The sequence below is a fragment of the Choristoneura fumiferana genome, chromosome Z (genome assembly GCF_025370935.1).
Source record: "Choristoneura fumiferana chromosome Z, NRCan_CFum_1, whole genome shotgun sequence".
Classification (NCBI taxonomy): Eukaryota; Metazoa; Arthropoda; class Insecta; order Lepidoptera; family Tortricidae; genus Choristoneura; species Choristoneura fumiferana.
The window spans coordinates 33,849,977-33,863,418 of NC_133472.1; the positions used below are offsets into that span (position 1 = coordinate 33,849,977).

The following is a 13,442-nucleotide window of genomic DNA, read 5'->3' on the forward strand; positions in this document are numbered from 1 at the left end:
CCACTGGATCGAATCAATAACACATTTATCTATAATTCGTGTCTTTAAATTAGACGTCTAATCTCTTTTTTCACCAAAATTCACTTTATTTCAATATATAATTTTAATTTGAGAAATCGTCTTCAAAATCTGACGTTATTTCTTGAATGAAACTCGTGTATAATCTGTAGTAGCATAGACTAGCATAGAGAAGGTGGAAAATTTGACATTTAAAAAATCGATTAATACTCGATTGAATAAGCGATTATTATTTATTTACCTTAAAATTTAAAAAATAGTTACTGCTTTTATAATTGAATAAACAGTCTATGAAATTAAATCAAGTATTGTAAATAATAAAATAGACAAAAATATTTTGATCTATTCAATTAATAAATTATCGATTTACTGAACAGATTAATTATTTTGCAATAGGTTTAATTAGGTTTTCACATCATTAAATGTCTGTGGTCGGTTTAATGGCGTCTTTGTTTAACCTTTCTATAAATTGGATTGACATAAACCATAGTGCAATTCTGGTGGTCCAGCCAGTACCATCTTGAATCAAATGTCAATGACATTAGTTTGTATGGCACACGAATGTCGGAATTATCCGGGCCGGTAAATAGTGTCACCCCTTTTGGCGAGTTGATTTGATAACACAGAAATATTTATTTTTTAGATAACGAGGTCGCGGAATAACATGTTGGGATCGTACCAGGGCGGTTTCGGGCGCACGCAGGTCGGCAACAACATTGTTCGGCCGCCGATGAACATGGCGAGTCTGATGAGCGGAGTGGGGATGGGCGCGGGCAGCTTCCGCGCGCGGGGCCGCACGCCCGCCGCTGCGCCGCCGCGCGCCCCTATGATCCGGGGCGTCATGGTGCGGCACACCACGCCTGCGCAGGTAACTAATTGCATTTACCGAAGCGCTGGATTGCTTGTCTGGATCTGGAATTTTATCCTAAGGCACACAAAGGTATCTAAGACGCTCTAACTAAAATAGATGTATTTTGAGTGCTATGTCTACTGTGCAAGAGATTATACTTTCATGCTGATGCTGCAGCAGACAACGCACTAGTGATTTCGCAACAAAAAAAACTTATGATTATGATAATTTTCTCGTGATTTTTATCTCCATGTACTGCGTCTCCGTGCGTATTGTATATTTTTCACAGTTACTTGTTTCTAATGTGTTTGATTACAAAGTAAATGTGTAACAGTGAGGGAGCTTCGTCTCTGTAACAACAGTTTCATATTGCTTTCGCAGAACAACAACAAGAACGCAGTCCTGCCGAAGTCGATGCACCAACCGTCGATTTCAATCACGCCACTGCCGCGACAGCCGCAACCGCCGCCGGCGCCGAGTCACCATGCTAAGAGTACATTTGTCATCTGCGAAATATGCGACGGTTACATCAAGGACCTCGAACAACTGCGCAATCACATGCAGTGGATACATAAAGTCAAAATACACCCTAAAATGATATATAATAGGCCACCACTCAATTGTCAGAAGTGTCAATTCAGGTAAATAATCTCAACTTTGTTTACAGTTTTGTTGACAAATACATTGCCTTTTAAGATACGACAGATAGATACAAGTAGTCATTGAACAAAGTTTTTTCTGCCCGGAAACCGTCCTTTTACTGTATTAGTCTTTATTTTTTACGTAACTAGAATCGTCATCCCTCTTAATGACCGATTAATATCGAGACATCTTCTGATTTTCAGATTTTTCACTGACCAGGGCCTAGAGCGACATCTTTTGGGGACACACGGGCTCGTCACTAGCTCTATGCAGGAAGCGGCTAATAAGGGCAAAGATGCGGGTCGGTGTCCAGTGTGTGGCAGGGTGAGTTACATTAAATAAAGCTTATTTATATTGGCATCTGATTTACTAAAAAATATGAAATTAAAAGTATGTTGATGTCGTTTAAATTTGAATATTAACCGATATAAAAATTCAACTATTACCGCTCTTTAAGGTACATTAACAAACCCCTTTATCATGTGCAGGTATATCAATGGAAGTTGCTCAACCACGTAGCTAGGGACCATAATTTGACGCTTAAACCGGCGCACCTATCCTACAAGTGCACAGTGTGCACAGCGACATTTGGCATGTACAAGCAGTTCGAAAACCACGTGTATTCGGCACATAGTGTCGTCGCGAAGCGTGTGATGGATAAGAGCAAGGCCGCGCCTGCGCCGAAGAATGATTCTCTCCTCAAACCGCTCAAGATCAACGACGAAATCACCATTATCCCGCAGCCGGTCAAGGCTGCTACACCCACGCCTAACAACGATAAATAAGGTAACAGGATATTTTTTAAATGACTGCACTTTGAATGCTACGCTTTTTACACTACGTGTCATTGCACGCAAAACATTTGTGTGTTAACCTTTTCAGTTGAGAAAATCAGCACATATACTAGCAAAAGAGCAATACTTGTGTGCATGTTTTAAGATCTCTAAAACAGTTTAATATTGAGGGGTTTTGAAGATGGTAAATCGAACTAGGTCTCATTTTTGAGAAAACGAGTTTTTCTGATTTGATTGCGAACACTGGGCAACAATTTATCGCTTCGGTACTACTTATTATTATAAATAAACCGTTACCGTTACCACAGATGTACCTACTACCAACCTACGAACAAATAAGAAGTCAGTCAGGAAGCGTAACTCGGAACAAATTCCACACAAAAAGTGGCCATACCTAAAACCAAAACGACTTATGATTCAAATACGAATCAATTTCAAGGTTTCAAATAGACGTGCTTGTTGATTGGTTAAAATTCACAAACAAAGCACGGATTGGTTGGTTCGCGTGATGCAATGTCAGATTCACAAACTACATAGACAACTGGCGTTCAGACGGATAACTTCTTACATCTAACGTTTCAATGCTAAGCTTACTTTGGGACTAGGTCAATTGGTGTGAATTGTCCCGTGATAACAATATATATATACCGGTAAAACGAGGCTACTTTGCACCGAATTTTGCTCCAAATTTCGAAATCTTTGTTTTATCTTGAAAAATATTTTGCTGCGGTATGTTCATATATGTATTTATGTAAAGTAGATCACCCCTACTATCATGCTGGCTTGCTTAAACTACGTCATTATGTTGTTTTAATATAGACATTTAAACAAAATACAGAACTGGAGCATTGTTACCCAGTGGGGAGCAAACTAACCTCGTTTTACGTTACGTATTATTAATGACGTGTCATATATTGATAATGACCAATGGGGGACGACGTATGCAATTAACGTCAAAATCATGTCGAACAATATACGTAATATGGATATGACTACAATTGGTTTAAAAAAGAGAACATAGTTGAAAAATAGTTGGATAATTTTATTGTTGTAGTAAATAATCGTATGTTTTTTTTCTATATTACATATTTTCAGTGCATTCCTTTTATAGTTCACTATCCACTTATGTAGGGGAAAAATTACCTCTTTACATCTACAGATGTAAGTGGTACGTATTTGTAAAGTGATTTGTCATTATTAGGAAGATTATCACCATCACACAAATTTGTATACATTGTTACACAAAAATATTAATCGAAGTTTAATAAAAGTCTTATCCATCTTATGCTTTCGTCACCATATTGCATCCATCGTCCGCCCTTTATAACAGCTTGTTTTTTAAGCGACTTAAAGGAAAAGGAGTAGGTTATCAATTCAGTTGTATTTTTTTGGCTGTTACATCAGAACTCGATCATATATGAACCGATTTGAAAAAAAAAGTCGTTTGTATAGGAATACCTCTAATTAAGTCCCATAGGCACAAAATCAGGATCTGATGATTGGATCCTAAGGAAATCGAGAGAACTCTTTCAATATTGTAGGGACACCTATGGTACTCCAGCCTACTTTAGTCTATCAAAATCGAATTCTAATGCAAGCAGTTAACGCGCAAAATTACCTACTTGACTAAAATCCCAAGTTATTTAATTATGGGCGTCATTTAATAAATTTGTATTTTTATTCCAAATATTGATTTATTTAGTGAAAGAAAGATGTATTTAGTGGAAGTTTTGAGTTCCAAAATATTTTTGCTGGTTATTTTTTATTAAGATAAGTTTTTATGATGTTTTATGTGACTTTTGATTTTCTGTGCGTTTCTCATCTTGTATTGCGAATTGATTAACTGTGATATTTGTGATGGGGTTTTATGATAATATTTTCAAAGTTCCAGTTTTGTAATGGTTCTGTTTTTATTTAATGCTCGTTATTTTGAAATTAATCGCACTGCTACTGTAAGCACTATTAATGAAAATTCTTACAATATAAATGCGGAAGTAACTCTGTCTGTCTGTCTACTTCTTCACGCTTAAACTGCTCAGCCGATTTAGATGAAATTTGGTACGAAAATAGTTTGCGACCCAGGGTAGGACTTAGATTAGTTTTTATTCAGAATAATTGCATATTTCCTGCGGAATAGCACTGAACGGATACTTCTCAGACGGAGTCGCGGGTAACAGCTAGTACTGTATAATGAATATATAACATGTAACCAAAATCAGTTTGATATTAATACTAATAAAGAAAAGGAAACATTATTCACAAATTTAATTTAATTTGCCATGATGCTGTATTCTGTATTTACAAGCTGTATTTTTTTGTATTTTGTAAGTCCAGCTTTGCGTAATAAAATCTCTACAGCGAATTTAATTACTGCTAATAGCGAATGTTTTTTTTTATTCTTTGAAGATCATTTTGCATTATACCTTCTATAGTCGAATTCATAAACTTGTGAGCAAAAATCTGCTCACAAGTTTATGAACTCGACTGCACAGTGAAGACGAGAAAAATAAACATCCTGTATAAAGTTGTAAAATCAGACTGTCTATAGACAAACTTTATTGAAATAGGGTCTACTACACCAACTAGTTTGTGGTGCCCAAGCAGTGATAAAATGCATTTTAAAAATTACTGATTGAATTAGGCGTTACTATGCAGAGGCCTATGTCCATGAACTAATTAATGGTTAATAGCATTAACTAGGTAACTTGTTTTATTTCAACCACACCTTTATTGCACACCACAAATCAGTACAATAATAAAATTGATATAATATGTGTTTGTTTAATTTCTTAAGTTGAGATGATGATTTTTTCAGGTGAGCAAACTGGAAAAGCTACCACGTGTCAGCCACTCGCCACTCGCCACTCGCCACTCGCCACTCGCCACTCGCTACTCGCCACCCGCCATCCGCCACCTCCGTCTCCTCCGTTTCACGGGGCTGTCATCGCGTGTCGCTCTAGCTAGTGTACATTCCGTTTAAAGCCGTTTATAACTTGATACGTAAATAATAAGGTGTCCTGTTTTAATTTAATGCAATAAAGAGACGGCTGGTTTTTCCACTAAAATATTCTAATTTCTCTACAAATGTTGTAAATTATTAAAAAAAAAAATTGTGTGTGCACTATTATTAGCTAGCTTAGGAAAAACCGTGCACTGCCTTGGCTTGAGAATTAATAAACAAATGAAGCCAGTGATATTTCGAACAAGATTTTTGTAGCGCTATACAAATTCAGGCTTCGTTTTCGAACATGTAATTTTATAATAGCATGGCTAAAGTTAGATAAAGATATAATACGAGGACGGCGAGTATCACCACGGTGGTCATTAAAACTTAGATAAATGTTCAAAATTCGGTAAGTCGATGGTTTTTCAATTGGAATGTATACTAATTGCTTAGGGCATTGTTCAATTGTAGGCTCTATATACCTCAAGATTTTTATCGACGAAATAGAATTGAGATATATTATGTTTCTGTGTTACATCATGTTCCAAAGTTTTGACAGGTGGACTCGTTGGAACATTTTCGATTTATGTATAGTATATATAATATATATGATTGTGTGAGGCTTGTTACTGCCTCGTTTTATTATATGTATAATGTTAGGTAAACGAATTATCTGATATTTGAATGTTGAGCACCGAAATTAAACGAATTTAAGATTTGTAGGCGCTGTTTTAAACCGAGATCACTGAACCGCTACGACGTTGTTGATCACTAGCCTAGGTCTGCCGACACGCGCCACGGCACGCACTTGGTGTGCCACAAACCGTCACTTAGTGGGAAGCTCCTGTCACAGTACTGAATTTGCACTGAGAAAAGATTTTATATCAGGAAGAAGGTAGTTAAATATGTTTACGTAATACTAAGTAAAGAATAGTCTCGTTGATGAGACATCCTACAGCTAGTTTTATATGCAGTGTTACGAATTTTTAACGATTTTATATTTGAAAATCATATTTAAAGCTAATAATGATCCAAACTGACGAGCAAGTTTAAGGTTGGATTAGATTTGGATTGCATCGTCTCATTTAACATATTTTATGAATAAATTCCAAAGGTATATGTTTCTTAGCTTGTGTGTAATTGTATATAAGTATTAATTATTGTTTAAACCTTGCCACTCGGTAGTTTTTGCTTCAATAGTATTCACCCCGTCTTAGTAGCGCTTTATGGGTTATTTTTGCACTCTTGCCGGGGGCTATTGGCGCCGCACCGACCAAATACTGGTTATCGACAACTTGCTTTCTCCTCTAATACTCTACTCCTTTTAGTACATAGTTTCAGCAAATAGTCGATATCAAAAAGAAAAGACGGCACCCTAATAGGATCACTTCGTTGGCCATCCCGCGTGCGTGTGTGTGTGTCCACTATTTTCGCGGGAACGAGGGTAGAAGAATAAATTGTTGGAAGTAAATCTATATATGTAATTGCTTTTTATCCGTTGAACAGATAAGTACAGGTCATTAAAAGTATCCTCAACTATTAAGGTCACAGCTCATTAGAGCCACCCGGCACCCGACCAGCACCACCTCGACTTTCGGCGTCCACTCGTTGTCGAAGCTTCTGGACAGGTGGTCCAACCGCGTTTGACAACGAGAGGACCTCGTGTGGTCCACGTATTTCCGAGTAGTCACTATGACGGGTGGGTGATGATGAGCGCCGCATCGCAAGGGTGCGAGCAGCGGGCCATCACCGAGTGGTCCGCTCGTCGTCAGGTATCCGGAAACGCGACGGAGTTGATGTAGTGAGCGCATGCGCATACAAATACATAATGAAGAATACTAACCGCTAGAGGCGAGGCGGTGCTGGTCGGGTGCCGGGTGGCTGTAATGAACTGTGACCTTTATGATTTTGAACACCCACGAATATGACGATATATATGTTATGTTATGTAATGCAGATTAATTTGTTCCTATTTTTTCATTCTTTTAAAAATAAACTTTATCAAATATTTTACATTAACAACCACATTTTAAGTAGTTCCATTCCGATCTGTTAAACCTGAAACAGACTACGACACTACACGGTACACTCAGTGTCTATCAATACGCGTGTCACCCGCGCCGCGTTCACACAGATAAATTCATACACTGAGTGTACCGTGTAAAGTGTCGTAGTAGCTTAAGGATGTCCACTAGTTACTCGTCACCCTTTACATTTCATTATTTTAAAATTGGATCAGTCTCCTGACGCTGTGTATTTTAGTTTCGGTTTATTACACTGACGTTATTAAAATTGCTTTACGATTGAACTGAGCTTCTGTAGAACTGACAGTTTATTTGACACCCTTTTCGATTTCTAATTATAATAAAAATTGTGTTGCACAGTTGGTAGTAGTCAGTCAGCAAATCGGGGTACATCTTTAGAAGTTTATTTTTATAGTTTTACAGTACATCAACAGAATTATACTGTTCTGTAAAAAAAACTGGCAATGGCAATCTTTGTTTTCTCTAGGCAAGTGCTATTATTTTTGTAAGACCATTTGGAAACAAGCACGCGCCGTATCAGCGAACATGTCGTATTATCTTAAAATATATAAATATATATAATATTTTTGTTTGCAAACCGGCAATACTGTTAATGTATAAAAGTATGTACACATAGAAAACTAAATTCTGGCCTCTATTTTATAAACTTGACAGACCTGTAGCCAATATGAAGCCCGATTTAACACAACTCCTTTGGAATTTCACAGTAACATGTCGCCTGTCTCGTTAATGAAAAATAGCGGATATCCATAATTTCCGTTACACCGATTTTAATCATTTTTGGACCTCCACTTCTGGCACACTGCTTATAATGAAAATCAAAATTATTTTGTCCATGACTCAAATCGACAGACCTGCCTAAATGTGTGACATAATTTATAGATGTGGCGCCTATGGGCGAGGTTGTCTATTTTGGATAACTTTTCTGTGTTCGTTCTAGATTATCATGTGATCTGTCATGGTAAAGTTAATTAATATATTTATTATATTCTAAGCGGTTTGTTGTATAGAGTTCATTGTCTTATTGTACAGTCGCCATTAGATATTTCGGAGCGGCCAAGGTGGTCAAAAATATCGGCACATGCACTCTATTATATAGGTATTAGAGTTCATGTTTCGATATTTTTGATCACCTTGGCCGGTCCGAAATATCCGATTGCGTCCGTACCAAAAACCTTGTAATGTAAATCTATTGAACAAGTCTTAAGCCGTTACCAACGTTACGATTGCTTTAGTTTACTTAAAGTGCCTTCTATATCTTAATGCATTCTATCGATTAGTACATACGAGATAAATAATTATGAGGTCACTTTGCGCGGCTACAAGGTACAGTGTCCGTGCGTGTCATCAGACGGGTTAAATTTGTCAAATGTTTTAAAGTTGCGCGTAGCCGTGAACGTATATATGATTGTAGCTGTTGTATTATTTGAATCCAGGGATGTTACGTGTAGCTTAGTTACCTACAATAAAAATCATCCAAAATATACCAAAGTATCGAATAACTTCGGGTAGAACTATCGAATAATCCGAAATTTCAATACCGGAACCGAAAACGTTGTAATACATATTCATAAGTCCGCATGTATTTGAATCCTATTTTTTTGTTCATGACATCCCTGGTTTGATCTTAACCTTAACCTGAGCATGATATCATTTCAGAAGTTGAAGCTTATGTAACGGTCAGTTAACAAAAATCAACCTGTAAGGTTGACTAGAAATGAAAGGAGGAAGAAATTATGTACAATATCACGTCCTGGGGGAAAAATATTATGTTAAAGCAAATGGGCTTGTGTCAAATACGAGCATGCGGCAGCATTTCTTCAGATGAACATCGATAAGAATAATAGAATTTAAAAATGGAACGAAAAATATAATTTTTAAAGTAATATATTTTAACCAGCAAATCATTTTGTTTTTAGAAATGTTGCGACAAAACTAGTCTTAAGCCCAGTTTAGACCTGCAAGAAAAAATGTGCAAGTTGCTTTACACTGCGGCGCTCAATTGACCACTTTTGAACTCGGTGGCTTTTTACGGCCTAGCAATCTATTGCAACTGAAACGATTTTTCCGGCTAGTCTAAACGCTGCTTAACTATACTCAGTGGCACGAAATTCGGCCCACTCTACATACAAAATGACCTGTTACTGTCTACATTTCAGGGCCAGATTTTTTGGCCGCTCAGTATATTTCAAAAACATTTATTTGTCGAAGGAAAATAAAAATAGGTCGGGGAGACCGGGGACAAAAGTATCATTTGGCATTTGTGCTCCGATTACTCGCTATTTATTATGTATTTGCTCAAATGAATATAGCTATATAAAACTTTTATCGCCCTTATGATAAATAAGCGCCAAATAGATCAATCTTCAAATTTTACTTCAGGGGTCTTAATCTTACTTGAGATATAGGGTTAATACCAAAAACAAGCATAGAAATGATATTTGCCAGCTCTGGACAGCTGCATGTGGTATTTTGATCACTGCATAACTCTACAAGCCGTTGTTACTTTCAACCCGCTGTTACTTTTATCCCCGGTCTCCCCCTACTAATAAATATATTGAAATTGACAAAAAAATTACGGAAACTTACAATCGCTCCTTATGCGTGAACTGGCATCAGTCTTGTCAAAATACTATTAAAAAAAGGAGCAGTCTCCTACGGGATATACAAAGCAATACACTATGTGGTAGGTCGCCTGGGCACGGTGAACACTACTTCCACAACGCTAAGTTTGCGTGTCTATATTATAGGAACTTTCACTGTTCCGGTGTAGGTACCTGATGATGACTGCAAATTTGATAAAATCCGCTGTTATAACAATAAATATATTTATATAACAGTAGTTCATTTTTTTATTAAGTATTTCACAGGTTCAACTGTATACATTTTAAAAATCGTCTGTACAAATCCGTTTACACAACAGAATGTTACATGACAAATAATAGCCGACTGAAAATTCAGCAGTTCTTTTATAAAGAATACCCTAATAATATTTTTCATCAAATAATTTATTTACCATGATTCAAATAGTATAATATTGAGTAACCATTAGAAATCTTTGTTTTAGACAAGGTGAAGACCAACCATGTTTGTGTTAACGATTACGCATTCCTAATTTTTAGCAAAACTTCTCTGTAGTAATAACGGAGGTGCGTGGTAAAATATTTATTATTTAAATTAAGAATTTTTAAATTAATAACTAGTTCGAACGAAAGTATAAAAAATAATTTAATTACCTAAGTAATTAGCGTCCTATTGTGTTTTTGATTTTTATGTGCGTTGCATGTTTGATGATTGCGATTAGTAGAGAACCTAAATAATTTAGGTTAAAAGTAATTGTAATATGACAGGAAAATGATTCAAATTTGTAACACTTTTGTTATCTGTAAATATTAGGTATCGTTTAAATATTTGTAATAAAGATACCTTACTATAAAATTGATGTTTTACTTGTGTATAACTATAACCACAGGTTGAAATATGAGTATACGAGGGGCACACTGAAATGATCGGGAATAGAATATTTCGGATTTAGTTACAATAAAACCTTTTTTAAATTTTGAATACTGGCCTCTTAGAATCTTAATGACATTCAAACAATAAAAAAAATGATTAAAAACAAAAAATTACCCCGACAATTAAACGCCAGCAAAAATAATAAAAAAATGCCCGAAAAAAAACGCCGCCAAAAAAGACAACTAAAAAGTAAAAAATAATTATGCACTACCTAGCTTAGAATAACAATTAAAATATAAACAAATAGGTGCTTAATGGTACAGACAAAATAATCATCAGTCAATTATTTAAATTTCATTTCACTGTACTCATTTACTGAGTACAGGGGAACCGCTCGATTTTAATGAAAATTTGCACTTTACAGTTCAATATTTCGCAAACATATCACTGAATCGAAAAATCGTTTGAGCAACCCCATAATGGTTTTAAAAGACCTATCCAACGATACTCCACACTATAGGGTTGGATGAGAAAAAAAACACCCCCACTTTACGTCTATGGGAGGTACCCAAAAAAAAGTTTTTTTGAATTTTTAATTGTACCATTTTGTCGGCATAGTTTACTTATATATCCGTGCAAAATTACAGCTTTCTAGCATTGATAGTCCCTAAGCATAGCCGCGGATGGACAGATTACAGACAGACATGGCGAAAGTAAAAGGGGTCCGTTTTTGCCATTTTGGCTCCGGAACCCTGAGAGGAATGTGGGATCTAATGAAAGGGCTTACTAAGCCGATTCTAAAAATATATCACATCAGTATATTTCAGTATGTTCGGGCGCCTCCAGATATTATACGGTTGAATCATTATTTGTAAAATGTACTTACCTAAAATGATATGTAATAGCCTCATATCCACCCCAAGAAAGCAATTTTGAAAATATTTGCATTCAGCGTGTAGTGACTGAAATGTGTTCTCGGGGTGTACCGCTAGCACTATTTGTTAGATTGATATGAGATTTGAAATGCATATTTAGGTTAGATAACCACGCAGCACAGTTAACGTATAACTATGGTAGGTACTTAACCTTTTGAACGCCACGGTCGGCCACAGACGACAAAAAAAATATTCGGAAAATCGCTTCATAGGCGCCACGTAATGCCGACATGGCACTTATGAAACGATTTTCAGCTGTCGCGTTTTGCCGACCGTGGCGGTCAAAGGGTAAAACCAGTGCTCGCCTTCTTTGTAATATTATAAAAAACGGAGTACCAGTAGTGGAGTATAATTAAATGCATATAATAAACTTTAACTGGAAATAAAATGCCCACTTCCATAAAAAGCATTAAGTACTTTTACCAGTACCTAATAATTTTATCACAACGCCTTTGTCTGGAAAACAAAATAGCTTTAAAAAAACTGGAGTTTTCCTGTGGCTCTAGCACGCTAGCGTTTATCGCGGACATAAAGCATTCATCATTTTTAGGGTTCCGGAGCCAAACGCAAATCTGCATATCGCTATTCTTCCTACCGACTACTCGGCGAAACAAATAACGCAACGAAATTACACCAAACTTTGCTAGGCCAAAAGAAAAATCTGGCAATAGTTGCCTACGAAACGAACATCTGCATAATTAAACTCGGCGAAATGACAGGTCACCATGAAAAATGCTACAGTTTAGTTTTTAGGGTTCCGGAGCCAAAATGGCAAAAACGGAACCCTTATAGTTTCGTCAAGTCCGTATGTCTGTCTGTCTGTCTGTTCGTCCGTCCGTCCGTATGTTAAAGGCATTTTACTCGAAAACTACAGGATTTAGATCAATGAAATTTGGAGTACAGATGTCTTGTCAAAGCCGCTATTTAGTTTTGTAGTTGAATTACAAAAAAAAATATTTATAGGGGTACACGTAACAGAAATTGAGAAAATTTTTTTTTAACTCATTAACGTTTGGCACATAGTTCGACAGCTCTTTTGAAAAGATAGTAAGGTTTCTCAAAAACTTTTTTGGTTAAGTGAAGTGAAGATTTCTGGAAATAATCGCTTCCAAAGTAGCAAAAATTGTGCCCCCCCCCTCTTCTTGTAAACCGTTTGTCCAGCAAATATGGAAAAGTAACGCTTCATAAATACTTTCAATGAAAATTGGTTTCAACATGATCGGAAATACCGTTTTTGAGTTATTGCCGAAAAACTGCGCTTCTCAACAAAAGGACGTAATTGCCGTGAAGATACGCTCTTTTTCTGGTAATAGATTGTAAGACTGTAGTATGTGTTTTAATTGTGTTATAACGCACATAATTGACTTGATTTTTTTCGTAATGGCTAAGGAACCCTATCTTGGGCGTGTGCAACACGCTATTGGCCGGTTTTTTTATTACTCTCTGGTTAGAAATGGATATGCCATACCTATCTCCGCGACAAAACCTATGCCCTATTTCACGAAGCTATAAGGTACAATTTACAAGCGGTAGTCTTTGTTTAACAGTATGTATTGAAAAGAGACTACCGCTTGTAAATTGTAACTTGTATACCTAGTGCCATCCACGAAGACGCCTGATTTTGTCAAAATTAGACATTAATGACATTGTAATAAGAACCACGGCACGCGTCATCGTAAATGACTCTACCTATAGCTTCGTGAAATGGGCCTATAGTCCCACTGTAGTACTAGTACTACCGTACGGGTGCTTGTAGAA

At 36.5% G+C, this 13,442-nt stretch overlaps 1 protein-coding gene across 1 annotated transcript in view; it reads left to right on the forward strand.

Annotated features, from left to right (window-relative positions):
- MEP-1 (zinc finger protein MEP-1) overlaps positions 1-8,287 on the forward strand; it is a 30,424-nt gene extending 22,137 nt beyond the window's left edge. The window contains exons 5-9 of the mRNA XM_074098005.1: positions 662-886; positions 1,250-1,509; positions 1,714-1,834; positions 1,999-2,296; positions 5,120-8,287. Of these exons, the coding sequence (XP_073954106.1) occupies positions 662-886; positions 1,250-1,509; positions 1,714-1,834; positions 1,999-2,295 (903 nt within the window). The 3' untranslated portion in view covers position 2,296; positions 5,120-8,287. The remainder of the gene's footprint in view (positions 1-661; positions 887-1,249; positions 1,510-1,713; positions 1,835-1,998; positions 2,297-5,119) is intronic.
- Positions 8,288-13,442: the final 5,155 nt, after the last annotated feature.